Raw genomic sequence first — 20,893 nt, 5'->3', positions numbered from 1 at the left:
TTTTCCATTTCCTGTTTAAGTGTTGCTATCTATTATTGCCTCTTTCTTTTTGCATGTTATTATGGAGAGAAAATGCGTGTAATCATGTGGGTAATAATTCACCAGATCCAATCAGAACTTTGAAATTAAGCTTGCCTAGGCAAAGAATAGTATCAAGATGGATGAAAAAAACGAAAGAAAAAAAAGCTGAAAGCTGAGAGTTTCAAGCAATAATTTCTTATTGTTTATAGTTATTCGTTAAATCTCAAATGCATTGCCCCTATTTCCTAGTGAGTATTATTGCTAGCCGCTAGAGTATGAATAGTCCTTAGTCATCATAAGCCATTGTTGTGCAATCGAGTATTGTATGGTCATGTCAAGAGAGTGGGACCCACCTTTGAAGCCATAGGGGGTGGGAACGGATCAGGTCGAGTCGGTTCCATATCAGGATCTTGATCCATTTTTTGTCTAAATCAATTTCACCCACTTATTTGGTCGAGGCGATGCATAAAATATATTTTTTTATAAATTTATATTAATACAATTAATACTAACATATTTGGGTTAGATTGATTTGGGTTGACCTCGACCTGGATCTGCCCCAACCTGATAAGATCCCAGTTGGATCCAAATCCCGGCCTGGAATAAGTTGGGTTGACCCCAACCCAATTCCCACCCCCATGCCGTACGGTGTCTCTCAATCTCTGCCTAAGAATCTCCCTTGTCGTGAGGATTAGTGTACAGATTATACTTTATAAATAGTCTTTAGTTTAGGACATAAAGGAAATAATAACGTTAAGATATATATGATATGACGTTATTGAGATCCATAATCCAGTTTTATACTCACAAATTTAAAGTACTTTTCGTTTAGATTATTTTATACATTATCCTTTCTTTATAATTGGTTTGACAAGTAAGCTTTGCAGGGGCTAAAAGAAGCGACATTTTGATACAAATGATTAATGACTTTATTCTTGATTATTGCACAGCCTGTCCTAACATACACACAGACAGAGATTAAGGGAATATCCAGTTGAGTGAGAGAGGGAGAGAGAGAGTGATTATTGAGATCCATAACCGATTTTACTCCCAGACATTACTTCCAAGCCGTTTACATGGTTATTGAGGTTTGCATAAGGTGCCTATCTTAAGGTGCACTTCCATATTTTGGCAGAAGATGTAGTTTGTAGGTAAGAAAACTTACTGTGGTTTGAAAATTCATTTTTAACTCTAATTATGAAACTTAATTTTTCAAAAAAAAATGTAAATAGTTAGAAAGGTATAAACACTTGAAAATCTTTCCAAAAATAGACAGTTAAATTTTCAAAAACAATACAGGGCTTGAAATTTTTTTTTTCTTCATATCCATACGTGTCATGATCAAGATGATCATTTGGAAGGCTTTCCAATTTTGGAATACTCTTTTTTACTTAATTTTTTAAGTCCACGTACTACTTCTACAGTACAAGGATGGAAATCTTATATAAACTTTTTTCAACTTTAAATACTTTCAACTCTCAAATGAAAACTAGACCGGACAGGTAGAACGGCTTTTTTAAAATTTGGTGTGAATTGGTGAATCACTGATCTGGATTGGATAACCATGCTAATTCTTCGAGGAGAGATACCTCCACCAAAAACATAAAAGATAAAATAAAATAAACAAACTTATATAGTTCTCTAATAGACTCGATCAGTTCTCTCGAATAATCGAATAAATCCATCTTAGTCGTACCAAGTCTCAATAGCTTAGTTGCGATCCAGATCGGCGATTTCCGGCCCGACAAATTTCTTATTACTACTTTCAAAATTCAAATTATGGAACATAAAGAGAATTTTCTAGGGAAGACCCACAAGAATGAAATACTTTTCCCCTGAATGCAACAATTTTGCAAGACTACCCTCCAAATGGAGGTGACGTAATCAATAAGTTACCTTTGACCAGGACGACAACATTTGGTATTATTCTGACAATTTAATGCCACATTTTTTTATGTACATTTTCGTCCCTCCCATATGTTTCCAAGCACAAGGCGTCCATTTTTTGACAGCCTTATAGTCCTTCTATTGTCAGCTTTTCCCTCGATTAAAATCAAGACAATGAATACCCCAAAAAGAAGATAACTTTTAAAAATGCCAAAAGATTTTATAATCCTGCTGGAGTATATTGTCCATTTACTTGGGTCAAATAGAGGAATTTGAGATATACTTTTAGAATGTAGCATCCTCAACCAACAGACTAACTTCAGTAAAAAAGAATTTCCAAATTTACATCTCTATGTACTAGAAAAAAAAATAATGTGTCAATAATGAATACATATTGTTTAACTTTTGAAGAGCAGATCTAAGGGTGAAAAAAAAACTCAAAATTTATTTATTTATTTTAAATAATTATCGAATGATTCTTTGGTAATTCACTAAATTTTACACTGAAAAATAAGGTGTCATTTATACAAGGCACCAGCCTCAAAAAATAACAGTAAGGCTATGCTTCAAATCTCCCCTAGAGATGCCATTTCCTGGCAATCTATTTTTAGGTTCTTATGATATTTGAAGTTCTAAAAATGGTGTACATTGAGTGTATGTATAGACACTTGAAAGCTTTGTAAATGTTTAGTATCGTGTGTGTGAAAGAGAATATGTATGTTGTCCCAAAAACTCTAGTGTTCCTTGGGAGTCACCAAGAGTTGGGCCTGGCTTCGGTGTTAAATAATATAGCTTAAGGCATGGGCCGGGTTTGGTTCTAGGGATGGATCACCCTTGCATGGCATGATCCGCCCTGGGCCCTACCTGTTGCTAGCCCTAGCCGGGAGTTAGATTGGATTGGGAATTTAGAGATTTTAGGTCGAAAACTCCCAAAAATGTTTGGGTATCACATCTTAGATACTCTGGCATGTCGGTTCCACATTCTTGATTTTGGCCTAGTTCCCACGCGTTCCTATTAATTAGTTTTTTTTCTTGGGTTTTCGTACAAAATAAATAACCTTTAAAAACCGGTCCAATGGCTCGGCCCGACCGATGATAGGTTCGAGTGATCAAGCCGGTTTTTATAGCACTGTTCTCACCCAACCTATTTGGATTCAATGTTCGTAGGATGGAACCTTGTCTCCTCTCTCTGTCTCTCTAACACACACTTGCACAAATATTTCCTTTTATTTTTACAGTAATTTCTGTTCAATAGACTTGATTTAAAAAATCCCATCAGACGACGCATAATATGCGTTAGAATAGTTGATATTTTAAGTATGTTCTTGATAAAAATAAATTAAATGCTAAAATAATTGATAATCTAGATACATTATGAGCAATCTTCTCGTCAATTTTTTTTATGTTAATTTTGTTGGTATTGAGTAAACTCATTTGCATGAAAAATATACCAAATAATATATTACAATATCGCCATTTTAACTCCAACTCCAAAAATAAAATTATTATAATTACTTATATTGGATACCATACCAAATTCTTGTAAAATTAAGGTATTTCAGACCATTTTTTTTAGAGAGAAAAACAAGAAGGGAATCCTCGTGGCCTGAGAGAGCAGCCTATACCTCCTGGTAACCGTGATTGCTGCATCTCTTGAACTCAGATCTCTTGGAATTCACAATAAAATGAATTCTTTTCAAAAAATGAGGAAAAAAAGAAAGAAAAAAAAAGATGAATGACTCGGTCAAAAAAATGAGAAATTCCTTGGTCCAACTGACAATCCTCGTGCCATCTCGAAGAGCGAAAAAAAAAAAGAGAAAAAAAAAAAAAAAAAAAGGCAGAAGGCCCATAAAAAGGAAAGATTTCAGAGTACGTTCGCGTGTGAAAGAAATTCAAATCATTCCATTTTTACCCTACTACGTGCCACGGCTCCTAGGGAAAATAAAATGAAGCAAAGAAAAAAAAAAAACAAAATTATTCTTCTCACTGGATGCTCTTTTGTTCTCTCTACGAACCACAATTATTCTCCCTCACTAATAATTCTCCCTCTTCTAATTCACCAGAAACTCTCTCTCTAGATTGGAAAGTTTGTACTGTGTTTTTTTAAATGTTATTTTTATCATTTTAACAAAGATTGGAAAGTGTTTTTATCATTGCATTTTTCCATCTTTTATAGAAAATTTTAAAAATATCTCAAACACAAATAGATTTACTTTTTTAGATATTTTTTGTTTTTTTATTTTTTTAACACCAGTTGAGACTTTTCCTAGTAGGTCAGTTGAACCGGCTGATTTACCGATTACTCGGATCTAGCCCTTAGCCAATTTCCGTGGCGGTTCGATTTTTCAAACACTTATGTCTCTCACGCATCATCTACTAGTCCCTCTCTCTCTTTCAAAGTTGTTTAGTCATTTCTCTCACGAAGACGTGCAAAGACGTCACTCAAGAGCTTTGAACATATTCATAACACCAATGGAAAATATTATTGTGTAGCCCCGTTTTTCTTCACATTCTAGAAATCAAACACTTTCCTAAACTAATTGACAACAAATAAACATTGTTTCCTAGATGTCTTTTGAAAAGTTTTGCCTTTATGAAGTGAACGGGACAAAGAAGGCTAAATAGTTCTTTAAAAGTAATCCTGTTTGTTCCATGTAGTTGTTGACAAATGAATAAATTGAGCAATTACTTTTACGACAAACACTTAAAATGATGCCCTATTTACTTATGACTCGCCAAGGTTGGGTTTCCGTCCGAGTTAGGCAATTCTCGAGCTGGATCATGCTATATTAAACAAAAAAGTTCACAAAAAAGGCTAGAAAATATTTGCAGAAGTAGCTGATTCTAAATCAACTATTTTTGAATCACTGGTAGAATAATTTATGGAGCGTTGAACTTTTAGTAAATAACTTAATTACTTGAGTTACATTTTTCCAAAATATTTTTTTCTAATTCGGAAAATAAAAATTTATTTTTATTTTTAAGAATTGGATACTTTAGATATCGGTTGTGAGTGAGCTTTAGTTGGGAAGGAATAACCTCAAGAATGGGGAGGGAAATCACTTAAAAATTGGGAAAGGAAAAGTTGGATTGAAATGTGAACCTAGAGGCTATAGGGTAGGATCCTAGAGGATGAGAGGGAATGGGTTATTGTCCCTTGGAACTAATAATTTTGAGGAACCCAAGAAAGAATATATTGCAATATGTGCTTTGACTATGTTGGAATGAACCCCAAGACATTCAAATTCTCTCTCTCTCTGTCTCTCTTTCTCATCTCTTCCTCCCCATTTTTTATTTCTTTTTTCTATTTTATTCCAATCTTTCTAAGTTTTTCCTAACTTTTCGTGACGCAACACCCAGCCAATGGCTATGATTGATTGATGTACCCTCGATGCATATCACATTCACACGATAGGCAGAGAGAAAGTAGAGAGAGAATGAGTGCATTCTTCTTTTTTTGGGGTTTTGAGATAGTTGAGTCTAGAGAGAGAGAGAGACAGAGAGTAGATTCAAATGAGTTTTGTTCAACGTGATTTGAATGGAATTTTTAGTGTAGGGATTCCCATGAGACTTAGTTGATACTTGAGAGTGAGTGAGTGGATTTTCTTGAACGTCATTCGTATGGAAGTTTTAGTGTGGAGATTACTAAGTAACCCCTGATATTTATAGCAAATGAGATTTAAATAGGGGTATGGTTTTTATAAGGTGTCAACCTCAACGTTATTAGGATCGGATTTGTGCTCGAACCGACCAAGTGATTGGTCCACTTAAAAGTACTTCAATTGGCCGTGTGGCTGGTCATATCTTTTTTTTATATATTTAATAAAATAAAGGAAAGTATTAGGGGAAAGTATTGAAAACTTGGTTAGAAACAGGAGATTTTTATAAAATGATTGCAAAAAATTCCAACTTATGCAAAAATAAACATTGGAGGATTGTATTAGGAAATTATATGATTCTAATGTAACCTAAGACATTATTATTTATGAAGTTGAAGTGCATCAGGGAAGAACTAGGTGTCCCTTGTCAGGATGACAACTTTTATTTAAATCTTGAGATCTTTTGTGTTAAAGATTTTGAAAAGATATTAGAAATAAAATATATTGTGAATCAAAACAGAAAAAGTACACAAAAAAAGAAGAAAGAAAAAATCATGCCAAGAAATGGGGGAGAGGTGCGGGAAAGATTGGGTGGGCTCATCCAAGAGAACAAACAAAACTAACATCAAACTAGTTAAACTAGTCAGCCATCAGTTTTGGCCGGTTCTCAATAAACACCGATTTGGTGCTCATGTCAGACTGGACAGGGGTTTGGTCGTCGGTTCTACTAGCATTCACTAGCTAGCGTAAAGGCATTCCGGTCATGTTTGAGAATGTATTATATATATTTTTTTTAGTGCGCCTAGATCAAGAATATAACTTTCCAAAAATCTCAAGTGAAAATGATTAGTTGAAACAATTAAAAAATGAAATATTGCGCATACACCATTGGGGCACCTAGATCTAAAAGATTTCGATGTAGGCCATCAAGCCTCTAGCGTTTCATAGATTTCGGCTTAGCAATAGACATTGGTTTGGATGAGAGACCAAAGGCAGACATAAGTTTGGATGTGAGAGGTTAAAGGTCCAACTTTAGGAGAGTATGTCATACGAAAACCAAACATGAGACCTAGTGCTCACCTAGTCTGTTTTTTCGAGTCCTATTGGCTTGAGCATGGTGGTCGACATAATGGTTTTAGGGAAGTCTAGAATTGAAACTCTTGAACTTGGTCCAAAAAGTCCCAGACAAAGCAAACCTAGGCTAGCCCTGTTGTTTGATTTTAGGTGCATTAAGTCAACCACCACCATGCCGACCTTCCTACTAAAATTAGGGAAAAAGCTAAATATTTGGCTGTCAACTTCTAAAGATGTCTGTCTCTTCTCTCTCTCTCTCTAGTACTTTGCTTCAAAGTCTTATGTTACAAAAGATGAAATAAATAAAGAGGGTCTATAGCATACTTCTATGGGAGCATCTTGTGCATTTACTCCCTTGGGTAAAAGAGTTATGTAGGACCATGCCTTCTACATGAAAGCACTTGAATCGCCGACAATTAGTTGGAAACCATAAATTTTGAATTGAGCTCCATATCACATAGATGTCAAATGCCAAAATTGCACATGATTTTGGAGCTTATTCTCTTATCGAGCATGTATACTATGCTCCCCCAAAGGATGCGATCAGAAGTCCTAACTTTGGGAGGATATTTTGAGTTTCAAATTTTGGGAACCAGTTAAGAACTACTGGATGATTATTTTCTAATTTGTTTTTTGAAATTTCAGTTAACACTTAGATCTCGCTATATAAAAATAAGATGGTGTCTATTCACATCTTAAAACATTATTTTTTTCAAGTGCATGAAGGGCACAATTCAGAAATTTCTTTAATTGAGTTTAATCGATGGATTGAGGAGGTCGCAACCCCAAAATATGAGATCCTAAAATTAGTTCTAGGTGCGCTTTTATCCAAAGGATTAAATCGGCATTCTACTCCGACGGGAGTATAATATTTTTTGGCTTCTCTTCAGATGCATAAGGGGTTCTTGAACCAATAAAATTTAAATTTTGAGTTCTTAATCACTTAGATGTAACCATCCAGAGCATACATGGTCTCTTTTTTATAAAAAATTAGGACCACATTATTTTCAATTGCATGACTTGTGAGATTAAATCTGCAAAACCTGGGCATCTCAAATAATATCAATAGAGGCTTTTTTCCCTTAGAGACTGACTGGGCAATATGCATTCTGAAAGGGTATAAAATCTTATAGCATACATAAAACCCTAGCCTCTTGGTATTGAAATGAACATTGTGGTCCTAGTATGACTTTAACAAAGACAAATATCCTCTTCAAAACTTTAAAGAACTCAATATTGTATATTGATATTGAAAAAATAATATTAATAAATAAATAATATATAGTCCTAGATTAGTGGAAAAAAAAAATAGCTTGGGGCAAGGCAAGATATCTGTTGAACAAGACCAACACACTGATTTCTTTTGGAATAGAATGGCCAGGCTTACATAAAGGTCTCTGCAACATTTACTTTAAAAACACAATTCTTTTTTTTCTACTTTATTTATTTCTTTTCTACCTTTTTGTGATTTGATATGAAACTCTCGTATAATGTAAACCCATTATAAAGCTCTTGTTGCTCTCTTGTGAGCTTGAGCTTGAGCTTTATTTGTATCATTAATGTTTAATTTTAATTAATGATCATGGTCCCATATCAACCCACAACTTATAAGATTTTAGTACTTAAAAAATGACATTGAGGCACCCTTAAGGAAACCAGGGGTCCACAGCTTACCTGGTGGTCAAAAGAATGTTCCTACGAATAGAGTGTGCATGCTAAAGTATGATGTAACTTGCCATGATTATTCTAGACCATTAAATTGCTTAAAAAAAAAAACCCATGAAAAGGAAAGATTTGGCTTCAGTACAATGTAACTGGGAAAAAGAAAACATTTTTTTGTGCATATTTCATAGGAAAGGCATTGATTTTGATGTCACTAATGAAATAGAGTTTCATAAATAAGGTTGGTTGTGTTAAGAATATCTATTTTTATTTACTTTTTGTCCATAAACTTTATATAATTTAACTTTTGGTTTCATGTCTCCCATTTATTTTTATTTTTATTTTTTATTTTTTTAAAATTTACCTCACATTTGTTTGCAATTTCTTTAATTTTCCTGAAACAATACTTAATGAGCTGCTCAAAAATTGATATCTGTTTCGTGACAAACTTTTATAAGTTATTCTTGTGGGATGGCAATTATGGAATATTTTAAAAAGGGAGTTATTGAACATTTTATTATTTCCATGAACTTTTCGACCACAAGATTCACCACGACCATCAAATAATATGCTTTCACAAAACTATTTAATAAATGTTTTACAATATCCATGAAGTTTTCAACCACAAGATTAAACACGACCATAAAATAATATGCTTTCACAAGACTATTTTATGCACATAATCACTAAATTGATTTGCATAGAAGAACTTCCAATTATCAAATCTACCTACAAAGAATTTGTGCTGCAAAATTTATCTTTTTTTCTAAATTTAGCCCAAATTTACTACATTTCTTTATATTTTCCCCTTGTTATATTTTGGATTTCATTTCCATACCTTAAAATCACGTTATTTAAAAGATACAATTTCTATAAGGCTTAGGCTTTGTTAAAACAAAGCAAAACCTCACCTTTAAATCATTGTCCAGGAAGCACTTGGAGTATCGAAAATCTATATGTTGGCTCTAAAATCAAATTTTAACATTGATTATGAAATTTGAAGCTAAAAAAAGGTACAGATCTTGCAGGTCTATTAGCACTTATTTTTAAGGTTAAATTGACAGTCTAGATATTGTGTTACATTTGACTTTAGGGGGCTTGACATCCTAATTTCTTTCCACAATTATAATGATCAAGGATGAGATGATCAATGTGAAGGGTTCTTTTCTGCGGTAACTGTAACTTTTGGTAAATTTTGAAGTGAGGCATTACTTATTCCGATACGGCCGATATCACTATCAAACCATTTTCCTTATTTAAAACTAGTTCCTGTTTTTTCATTAAATAGTAATATTTGAAACTGATCCTAGGTTAGCTATAGACTAAGGGCATGTTGGATTTTCTTTTAAAAAAAATTATTAGGCTTGTTGGATATTCTATTTTTAAAAAAGGATATGGTTTCTATGCGGCTAGCCTGCATGTGGTAGAAATGCAAGTTTGGCAATAAATATATAGTTTAAATATAATTTGATCCTCATTTTTAGCGAATATATAATCTTTAACATAGAGATCATGAATATGAAAAAAAGATTTTTTTTGAAAGCTAGAAATAATAATTATATTAAGAAAATATTTGGACCGTTAATTATATTTATTTTTAGATGGACCACCTATTTGCATCCATCTTTAATACATCTAGATTGCATAATTTAGAAATGCGGTCCCGCCCCGCATGAAACAATTGTTTTTTAACAAAATATCCAGTTATTAAAGAACATTGTCTTGCAATTACCTCTTCCTCCCCCATGTTTTATATATGATATACGTACGGACGCCTCCCTTTTTGCCATGCTTTTGGAGGACATGGGTGCGAGCCAGTAGTCCTCCTCTCTCTGAATTCATTTCTTCTTGGTTTACTATCTTTTGCTAAAAGAGGTAAAAAAAAGAAATGCCTTTCAACACTAGAACTTGAAAAATTCACCCTTTTGAAATTTGAATATTTTCAACAATAGAAAATAAATTTGGATATTTTAGAGGGAAAGACCAGGATACCCCCCTTCTTTACTTGGAATTGCAGGGCTAACCTTGTCTTAAAAAATGGCCAAAAAACCCATAATTTGTTTGGTAATAAGTGATTAATCCACTTTAATACAGGAGCAAATATCGCAGGCGCCCGTACTGTACAACAACTCCCTCAGATAAAATATATACCTAAGAGGATTTTCTGATCTGAAAATTTGGGATCTATCTAAATATCATTAGATTATTATTTTTAACTTTTTTTTTTTTTTTTGAGTTCTCGAACATCTAGTTTTTTTTTTTTTTGAGTTCTCGAACATCTAGCCTTTCTATAAAAATAAACAATTTAATTCTTTTTTTGAAATATTCTAACAATTATTCTTCGGTCATGAAATATTATTTTTTTAAGCACATAGTGTTTATCAATATTTTTTTATTTTTTATTATTTATTTTGAGGTTGGTCATCGGGCTCTAGACATTAGATCTCCAAATTTTTGGATCCAAAGGAGTATTTCCTGCTTGAGTTGTGGCCGAGGGATTAAATGGACAGTATGCTCCCGAAGGAGCATGAAATATTTTCACTAGATACATTTTGCTGCCTCTCCTATGTGCAGAGATGTCCTACAACTGATAAAATATTTGCCCACAGGAAATCTGGACTGTACATCGTGCCATCTCCTTTATAAGATAGTAAAAGTCTTATATCCAGGTTGGGCTATGATGTTTTGGGTCCATGATAAATTAGATTCCAAAGTATTACTAGAAAAATCAAAGTAGGATTTATATGGTAGGGTCTCATGGGATTGTTTGGTATGTTCATGAGCATCTTAAATCCACTCAATATCAATTTTCACCCACTCGCCTCAAAACTCGAATACTGCACGGAGCAGGTTGGTTCAGCGAGTCTCGGATCGGATCGGTGGGTATCAGTTCTTAAAAAATCTTACTTCTTTTGAAGACTTGGATAGATTCTGGTCCGATTGAGATCAAATTTGAACAAAACTCTAATCATTCATGCTTGTTGCTCTGGAACTGGGGGTGTGTTGAATCTGGGTAACTTGCCCGAACCCGAATAATGTTATCCAAGATTTAAAGCATAAATTTTCCATTAAAGGTTGCCAGTAAAAGAGTTGTCTATCTTGTTGCTTTAACAAACACACTCAACTAGAAAGCTTGGGATCACCCTTTTTACTCATGTGCATGATAAGTTTGTTTTAGAAAATTGCATAATTGTAAGAATCATGTTATCTCCCTAACTCCTAAATTAGACGTGCTTCAAAGTGGGAGATTACCTCACTCAAAAAAGATAAAAGTTCAGTTTCTAAAAGACGGATACAATTGTTATTTTTCCAACTTAGAAATTTCATGACAGCAAGGTGCCAAATTCCAAGAGTGGGCACGGGTCGCAATGATAGCACCCACAGCATCTTATTTTCCATTTTGTGGTTTTCATTCTGACTAACACCACCCTATTAATACTTTTAAAAAATAAATTTTAAATTATTTGAGAAAATGAATAGAGCTTATCTTCCCCTAAATTATCCAAAAATAAAATTAAAAAAAAGTGAATTGGGGCAAGCAAGTCATTTTTCAAAGGTAATGAATGGGGTGTAAGATCCTAAGACCTCAATATGTCCTAGATTTTGTCCATGGCATGCACCCCATCAAAACACCATCTTTCTCTCTCCACACTTCCTATGTTTCTCTCTCTATCCCCTCCTCTACTCCAATATTTCTCTCTCTCTCTATACTTCAAACTCTTTCTCTCTCTACTTTCCAAGTACATCTCTCTCTCTCTACACTCCAAGCCCGCCCCCATATTCTCTCTCTTCTATAGATGAGGCATTGTAGGCCCATCTTTTTCTCTGTCCCCCCTATAGCCCTAGATTGATTTTGTAGGGCTCTGATAAAGGATAATTTTACCCCACTGTAAACTGCAAAAAGCCTGCCTCCTCTCAACACAGCCACCTTATTAATGAATAGGAGACCCACACTCACCCCCACCTACATACTATATAGTAGTTGCAATTTGAGGCAAGCCTCAAGTCCTATGTAATTGCACCACCAACTGTAAAAAGAGAAGAGAAGGGAGAGAGAGTAGCAATAACCATGGAAGGATTACCTTATTGCTTCTCTTTGGTTTTGGGGTGCTTTGGGGTGCTGGTTTTTACACTGGTTTTTCTCCATTTTTTGTCATTCTTCAAGAGACATGGGGTTGTTCCTTGTGGGAGTGTTGGGTGGCCTCTGCTTGGTGAAACCTTGGAGTTTTTGAGCCCTCATCCTTCAAACTCCATTGGAGGGTTCTTACATGAGCATTGTTCTAGGTGATTTTGATTCCCTTCTTGGTCTTCTAGTGAGAGAGTCCAATTTGGTTTCAAGCCCCTCTCTCTAGAGTTTGTCTTCTGTTTTCACTTTTTCAATGAGAGAACCGAATTTGATTTTAGGTTTTCAGCTCTCTCTCTCTCTTGCATCAGTCCTGCATCTTGTGATAGGACCTTGTCCATGAACGAGTTTAATCCACATGGGTTACTTGGATTCAGTTCAATTTACTTTTAGGATTCTTGTCCGACTTTGATTTGTTCAGTTTTACTTTTAATCTTCCCTTTCTTCCCAACTTTGTGTTTCTAGATAAAAACTTTACAACTATTTGCCATAGATCGAGTCTCTCTCTCCAACTTGGTGTTTCTAGAAACAAAAAACACTTTACTAGTGGCTGTGATAGATTGAAAGTTTCTCTCTCTCTCTCTCTCTCTCTCTCTCTCTCTCTCTCCAGCTGTGATAGATTGAATTTTGGTCTCTCTCTCTCTCTAGCTGTGATAGATTGAATATTGGTCTCTCTCTCTCTAGCTTGTTCCGGGAATGAAAGTCAATGGTTGATTCCTATCGTGTGTTCTTAGAGTTAAACATTGCAGTGAAATGGACATACTTTTCTCAAAAATCATTATCGCTGTTTATGCTCAAGTTAAATAAGAAAAAGAAAGAGAAGAAAAGCAAGTAGTTCACATGAAGCCCATAATTCTTGGTCTTTTACTCCTTTTATGTATTCATTTCAATTAAAGCATGTCTTGGAAAGGACTGCTTTTTGGGGACTCAATTTCATTTGATGAATCTTTCAATGGGTTTTTTAGTTATTTTTTGTGATGAGCATGTTACTTAGAATCCATCTCTTAATAAAAGTCATTTAAGTTTCAACTGGCTAAAAAGTTATGAGCAATGAACTTTTCAAAATTATTTCTTCAAGATCACCAAATGTGTGCTTTTGAATTATGTTTTCTTTCATTTGGATTTACTAGTCCTCTATTTGTGTGTGTTAGAGAGAGAGAGAGAGAGAGAGATAGAGAGAGATCTAATGAAATGTCCTTGTTTACAGGTATGGGAAGGTATTCAAATCCCACCTTTTTGGCTCACCCACTGTGGTCTCATGTGACCAAGAGCTCAACTCTTTCATCCTTCAAAATGAAGAGAAGCTTTTTGAGTGCAGTTACCCCAAGGCTATCCATGGAATTCTTGGAAAGTCATCCATGCTTGTAGTGGTTGGTGACACTCACAAAAGACTAAGGGGCTTGGCCCTAACACTGGTCAACACTTCAAAGTCCAAGCTTGAATATCTCAATGACATAGAAAACACTGCAAAATTCATCATGGAGTCATGGAGAGAGAAGCCACAAGTCATCTTTTGTGAGGAGGCAAGGAAGGTGAGCGCAGAAGATACTTAATTCCTCTCTTATTTTTCTTGCTACTTGGTTTCTGATGTGTCTTTAAGAGCGAATTACATACAGACCTTAAATTTTTCTTTCTGCTTGGTTTCTTATATGCCTTTAGAGTTCTTTCTTAAGAGTGATTTACGTACTGACTCGAAAATTGTAAAAGAAGTTTGGTCGACTCGTTTTTTTTTTTTTCGTTAATAGGGAGTGCCTTAAAGCTTGGGGCACTACCCTACCAACGAAAGTTAAGAAAAAAAAACTAAAAAAATCAGGTTGATTGAGAGGCAATTTTTCTTTTTTTTAAAAAAAATGAGTTAGCTGATCCTCTTTATAATTTCCACCTATAAACTGAGTATTTTGTATTTGACCTAAAATTTTAGAATCCGTACATAAATCACTCGAGTTCTTATTCCCTAAGTCTTTTGTGACTGTTCTTCCAATTGGTTATGTTTGCTGGGTTGAAGGGATGGTTGGTCATTTGTTTTTGGGTGATTTGGGTTTTTGGATTTTCTCTCTCTTTTCTTTTCCTTTCCTTTCCTTTTGGTATTAGTGGATTGTTGGCATTTCTCTCTCTCTCTCCAGTTCTTCTGCTGGAACTTACTGATTTGTTCTTGTTGATGTGTGTGAACACTGTAGTTTTGAAGTGAACTCTCTCATTCTTAGTTTCCTCTCTCTCTCTCTCTCTCTCTCTCTCTCTCTCCTCGTTAAGTGAAGGTTAGTGATTTGATTATTCATTGCAGTTCACATTCAATGTGATTGTGAAGCAAGTTCTTAGTTTGAGACAAGATGAGCCACAGACTACAAAAATATTGGAAGATTTTCTCACCTTTATGAAAGGCTTAATTTCTTTCCCACTTTATATCCCAGGGACACCATATGCAAGAGCAGTTCAGGTATATACCCTCACTTTCTCTTACAAAACAATAACTCTACATAACTAAAATAATACTTCAACTTAGCATTACCAAAATCCATAAATAAGGGTGTGGTCAATGCCATCTCCACACTTCACGTTTTTTGATACTGTGGTACACAAAGGTGCAGGGTGTATCATTACATTGTTAAAGTTCAAGCCTTTTGGTTTTATTATCTTGTCTATTACCCTCAACTCTATATCTTGCCATCTTCTTATTATATGACATAAAACAATATTTTATATCTAAATGTGAATATTTTTACTTCTATTGATTCTTGTACACCATGTTTACTCGTTTAGATTTTTTAAGGACGCCGGTCAGCATGCGGCCATGCCCACATCTGTAGAAATGTGGGCCCCTTAATAAATTTATGTTTGAAATAGAATTCGTTTTTAGAGAATATATAATCTTTATCATGGAGATCATGATTTTGATTAAATAAATAAATTTTAAAAACTATAAATAATAATTTTATTAAAAAAACATTTGGATTATTAGTTTCAATTGTTTTTAGATGGACCACCTATTTGCATCCATCTTGAAGATGGATGCTTTATACATCTAGACCATATATTACACAAATGTGATCTAGCCCACATGAAACAATTGTTCATTTTTTAAATATCAATGTTATCAAGATGGGATTGGCCACCAAATTTTTTGAAATAGATAAATAAGAATAATAGTCTAAAAATATGAATACATTGTAGTAAATTTATTAACTTTGTTTAGCTAGTTGGGCCTTTTAAAATTGGACTGTCCGATTGACCAAACCCAATTTTTGCTATCATGCCATCCAAAAACACCAATTCACCGATAATTATAAAAAAAACAATAGTAAACACCAACACTTGCGTATCCATGCAACACTATTACAGAAAGGATTTAAGAGCACAAGCCAAAACACCTCGGGCACAAAATCTAAGGCTTTTATTTATTTATTTATTTATTTGGGTAAGTTACCAGTAGGATTCGAACTTGAGATGTAACACCGCTAAATGTTAACACTGCTAAGTACTCAAGCCCAAGACTAGCTGCCACCCACTCAAGCCCAACAAACTTACCACAAAAATATCGGTTATAGTTACTTGCACCCTTTTCTTTCTTTTTTTCTTTTCTTTTTTTTTAATTTTTTTTTTTTTTTTTGAGCCTTTTATAAATTACTAAAACAACCCCAAAACAGTATAACACCCAATAAAAGATTTAGTGCTGCTACAACAATAAAATATACCGTACAAACAGTGCGCTAGATTTTGTGTGTGGTAAGAAATCGACTAGTGGGTTGAACCCGTAACCACTAAATTTTTTTAAAGTAAAACAAAAGTAAACTTTAAAGTTTAAAATGCCTATATAATGTTTAGGATCATCAAACAATTCTAAAAGCAACACTTTAATGACATTGAAACATTATTTAATATGGTTTTAAAGTGATTTGGTCCATATCCTACTATAGTGAGGGGTTGAGCTGGGATAATCAAGCACTTTTGACCTAATGTTAACACAGACCACCACCACCTCTATCCCTTCATATAACTAGGGGTTAGGGTCGGCAATGGGCTGGCTGGCTAGCTTAGCCCGTACTCCTGGCGCATAATGTATTGTAGGAGTTTTAAACACATATAAGGCATATACAAAAACGATATATAAAAGGTTATTCGATAGGATAATATTTATGTGAGACAACTTTATATTATAGAAGTAAAGTGCACCTAAAAAAGACATACTGATAAAAGTTTTTTTGGATACCAAAATCATCATAATCTTGAGATGTAAGGATATTAAAAAAAAAAAAAATATGGCTTTGAAATCCGAAATATATTATATATTATAATATATTATTTGAAACGTCTATTTTCAAGATTTTTAAGTATTTATAGATATGTTTGATCTACGCTATTTTTGGAGCTTTAAATTTTATAATTAGTGAAAAATACTTTTCAGACCATCTGACAATAGAATTTGGCGGTGTGCTTTACTTTGATTGTTTACCCTGTTCGAAAATAAGTAAGATGAGATTTTAAACCTAAATAAGATTGTTTAGCATACATGCATGCCAAATAATATAGATCATCTGTACAAATCAATAACACCCCACCATATCACTTGTAGACTATTTTACTTTGTAAAATATATAATTGATACCATGTTACCTGCACACATATTGAAAATCAACTACAAAAAAACACTTCATATAAAATTCCATTCTCTCTTTCCATCTCTCTTTCTCTCACCTGGCCACAAAAATGGCTCTATCTCCTCTCTTTATTCCATGTATCTCTCTCTCCCTCCCTTCCCCCCAGCCCAAGGTCAACCCAACGAACTATTCTTTCTCTCTCTACAAGACAGTGTCTCTCTCTAGACTCACAAATTATAAGGGTATTAGGTTTGTTTATGTAGAGAGAGAAAGATAAAGAGAACTACTAGGATTGGCTTTATTTAGAGAGGAATGCTTATAGAATTGGGGAGGTAATAAGGATTGGGATAGAAAAATAATATAGGTTTGTGTTTAGAGAGAGTAGTAAGATTGGTTGCAAAAAAGTAAGATAATACTAGATGAAGAAAGAAATAGTTTGGGTCGTGAGACTACCAAGATTGGCTTTGGAGAGAGAGGGAGATTGTTGCTCAAAAAATAGTACAGATCATACGGATGAACATTTAAAATATGGACAGTCTGGACAATATGTTATAGTATACATTATTTTAGAATTTGAAATCCTTTTTTTTTTTTCACAACCGATAATGAAATATGGTCGAGATTCAATTTGACTCTCCTATATTTTATAGAGGGTAAATACACTTATTTGCTCTTTCTTGGAAAACAAAATCTTCGAGGCCTCATTTTTCTTGCCTCATCTCACATGCCACTTTCTTTTTTCATAGTTTTTTCCCTCCTCTTTTATCTGTATCTCTCTAAAATTCCCTTTCATGGCTTATTTTACTTCTATAATTTAGAATTAAAAGAATACACAACTAATATATTATGAGCCTAATGAGGCCTTTAGCCCAATCCGGCCCCTCCAATAGTCATTATTGCTATTATTCTTCTTAAGAAACCTTAAAATATATAATAGAATACCCCATGAACTTATAGGTGGTTTTTGGTATTTACTTTTCGTCTATATTTTTTTTTTTCTAGGTGTGCCCCAGTAAGAAACGGTGACATCCAAAATTTGACTCAAATATATTTTGTAGGCAAAAGATTCAAAACCAAATAGCGTTATGGCATGACATAATGACATGAACGATTTCATCTCGTCCAATCAAATCGAACAACTAAGAAGTGGGGTCGTATCGGTAAGTAGAATTCGATACAAAACCTTCCATTATGTTGGAAAAGCTTCACATGTGAACCCATCCATATATAAAGCGTGTGTGACTTAGCTCTCAGCAGTCAGATCTAAGCAAATTTGGCTATTGAGCATTAAATTTTGATTTAATGGCTCAGAGTGTTATATTTTTATTTAGCGTGAAATTTAAGGTATCCATTCATCTAACAACAACCCACGTAACAAAAAAATTTGCTAGTAATAAGAAGAATTCCATAATACCTCTGAAACCTAGGGGGGCTTTCTGGTTTTTTTTTTTTTCGTCATAAATTTTTTTTTTTTGCCATGTGCCCCAATAAGAAGAGGGGATGCGCATTTGACTCAAAAATATTTGGTAGTAAAAAGATTAAAAATCAAATAGTATTCTGACGTGACATTGTGACTTAAGCGATCCCAACCATTCTTTTAGATCGAACGATTGAGATGCTAGTCACGTATGCTTTACATGTAATACTTTATATATAGGTGGAGTCACATCACAAACATTCCCTTCCGCCAAAAAGTGCGTATAAATTTCACATTTCTTTTGGGAAAGGTGACACATTCCACGAGAGTGAAGTTTGTTATGGTATCTTCACATCATCGCGGCCATGCAAAGTCAACAAGCAACGGCTGGGGTAAAGTGAAGACACTGTAGGATACTTCTTTGGTGTCATTGCAACAAAACACACGTTCCCATTGAAATTAATTAATCAAATAAGGTGACAGTAATTGGTTCGGGCTTTAATGGTTAGTACTAACGAGCCTATGCTGCGGCTTTGATGGATAGTACTACCAAGCCTACGAAGAAGTCTCCAACCCCATTTTCATAAAAAAGTAGGGCTCAAATCCCCATTGGCTTACTTTTTTCAAGAATGGGGTTGGGTGGGGGTGTTAACCCTTTCGAGAATGGGGTTGGGTCATGGTGGAGGCACTCTCAACTAAGATCTATGTTTCCATTTTCACTTAAGGCACTCAAAATACCACTAATGATTTCAAAAAACAAATGTTATTTAAGGTAGTTAGTTTTTAAATAATGATGCATGTTTCAGGCTAGAGCGAGGATATTTTCGACTGTAAAAGCCATCATTGAAGAAAGAAGGAACACTGGCAGTTATGCTAATAATGGGAGGAATGAAGATTTTCTGGATATTTTAATGGGGAGTAATACTTTGTGTGAAGATGAGAAGGTTAGCCTGGTGCTTGATCTCCTTCTTGGTGGTTACGAAACAACCTCCTTGCTCATGGCCATGGTGGTCCATTTCCTTAGCTTCTCACCCTTGGCTCTTGAACAACTCAAGGTACTCTCTCTCTCTCTCTCTCTCTCTCTCTGGGGTCATTAAAATGGAAGAGATTGTATTACGATAAGCCTTATGTGTTATGCAGGAAGAGCATCAAAATATAAGAGGCCGAAAACGAAACGATGAGTACTTGAACTGGGAAGATTACAAGCAGATGGAGTTCACTCAGAGTGTAAGAAAAGTATTTGTATTTTCATTATATATGGCAGTTTGAGTTCACAACCAAAAGGACTTTACCCAAAAGGAAAAAGGCACTGCTGTTTCAATTTGTGGGTTTTCCTTAAGCTATATTTTCTTGTGAAAATGATCTGATATCTGAGTGATGGTAAATAAATTTTTGGATATTTTATGTTAAACAAAACTCTGACATGTTTAAGAACAAGTGTAGGTTGTTAATGAAGCCCTGAGATGTGGAAATATTGTCAAATTTGTGCATAGAAAGGCCCGCAAGGATGTCAAATTTAAAGGTATACATTGTTCTTCTTAATCTCTCTCTCTTTCTCTAAACAAATTTAAAAGATGCATTTAGGATATCAGGGAGGTTATAGGTGTTCTGGTTCATTAAAATCAGGAGAGTTTCTCCTTTTTCTCTTTTGCATTTTTTGTAATCTATCACATGATTAATGTTTTTTTTTTTGTTTTCTCAGATTATTTAATACCATCAGGCTGGAAGGTGCTGCCAGTTTTCAGTGCAGTGCACCTTGACCCAACCCTTCATGAAGATGCACTTCAATTCCATCCATGGAGATGGGAGGTGAATTATTCTGTTCTTTTTTCTGTAGATTTTGGAAATATTTTCCCTCACATAAAACTGCTTATCTAAATACTCTATTATTTTAATTTCAGGTTCAGGGCCCTCCAAGCAAGAAATTCACACCATTTGGTGGAGGACCGAGGTTTTGTCCAGGCTCCGATCTTGCTAAAGTTGAAACTGCATTCTTTGTCCACCACCTTGTACTTAAATTCAAGTAAACGTTCTTTCCAATCAAAGTTTCCCATGCAAATTTAGAGGTTGTTCCATCTCTGAGCTAAAATATGACATAGTCTAGCCTTTCAAGAATCAGAGGTGGTCCTCTAGCTCAGCTACATTTAGAGGAGTTCTGTGTTTTCTATCTCATTATGTTGGTTTGTCTTAGTCTGAAGCATGCCTGAGTTGCACCTAAATTTAGAGTACTCTTATTTTGTAGGTGGACAACTGAAGGAGCAGACCATCCAATGGCATATCCCTACGTTGAATTCCAAAGAGGGTTGCCTCTAAATGTTCAGCCAATTTTATCGCAACCTCCTTTCTGACAGTCGGAATTGTAGTTCTAGTTTTTGTATTAATGAAAGCATTAGAATAACAGTAGCAAATATGATAGTTTAAATCCTCAGTAGATCAAAATTAAATAATTTGTAGAAGAAATATCTCCCATTTTTCAGCAATAAAATATATTTGCCAATGTCATTGTATTTTTCTAGAT

At 34.5% G+C, this 20,893-nt stretch overlaps 1 protein-coding gene across 2 annotated transcripts; it reads left to right on the top strand.

The window, feature by feature from the left end:
• The first annotated feature begins 12,246 nt into the window (after nt 1–12,246).
• Nucleotides 12,247–20,877, top strand: CYP724A1 (cytochrome P450, family 724, subfamily A, polypeptide 1). 2 transcript variants are annotated; one of them, XM_006857578.4, is made up of 9 exons: nt 12,247–12,527; nt 13,574–13,898; nt 14,648–14,800; nt 19,182–19,430; nt 19,516–19,602; nt 19,819–19,897; nt 20,078–20,184; nt 20,277–20,398; nt 20,618–20,877. In XM_006857578.4, exons 1-9 carry the CDS (start codon nt 12,313–12,315, stop codon nt 20,721–20,723), a joined length of 1,443 nt encoding a protein of 480 aa, XP_006857640.1. In that variant the 5' UTR covers nt 12,247–12,312; the 3' UTR covers nt 20,724–20,877. The 2 variants fall into 2 exon arrangements, with proteins under 2 accessions (XP_006857640.1, XP_088705368.1); XM_088849242.1 differs by lacking the exons at nt 12,247–12,527; nt 13,574–13,898 and adding an exon at nt 18,017–18,118 and having other exon boundaries at nt 14,685–14,800.
• Nucleotides 20,878–20,893: the final 16 nt, after the last annotated feature.

The sequence above is a fragment of the Amborella trichopoda genome, chromosome 10 (assembly GCF_054954075.1).
Source record: "Amborella trichopoda isolate Santa Cruz 75 chromosome 10, AtrichopodaSantaCruz75HAP2 v2.0, whole genome shotgun sequence".
Classification (NCBI taxonomy): Eukaryota; Viridiplantae; Streptophyta; class Magnoliopsida; order Amborellales; family Amborellaceae; genus Amborella; species Amborella trichopoda.
This window is presented reverse-complemented; position numbering and strand designations above follow the sequence as displayed.

Excerpts from the sequence above, each read along its gene's own strand:
- CYP724A1 (XM_006857578.4), top strand. The coding sequence starts at position 12,313 with ATGGAAGGATTACCTTATTGCTTCTCTTTGGTTTTGGGGTGCTTTGGG. Across the intron at positions 13,899-14,647 it reads TTTGTGAGGAGGCAAGGAAG|TTCACATTCAATGTGATTGT; the intron begins GTGAGCGCAGAA and ends TATTCATTGCAG. Across the intron at positions 20,185-20,276 it reads TCCATCCATGGAGATGGGAG|GTTCAGGGCCCTCCAAGCAA; the intron begins GTGAATTATTCT and ends TTTTAATTTCAG.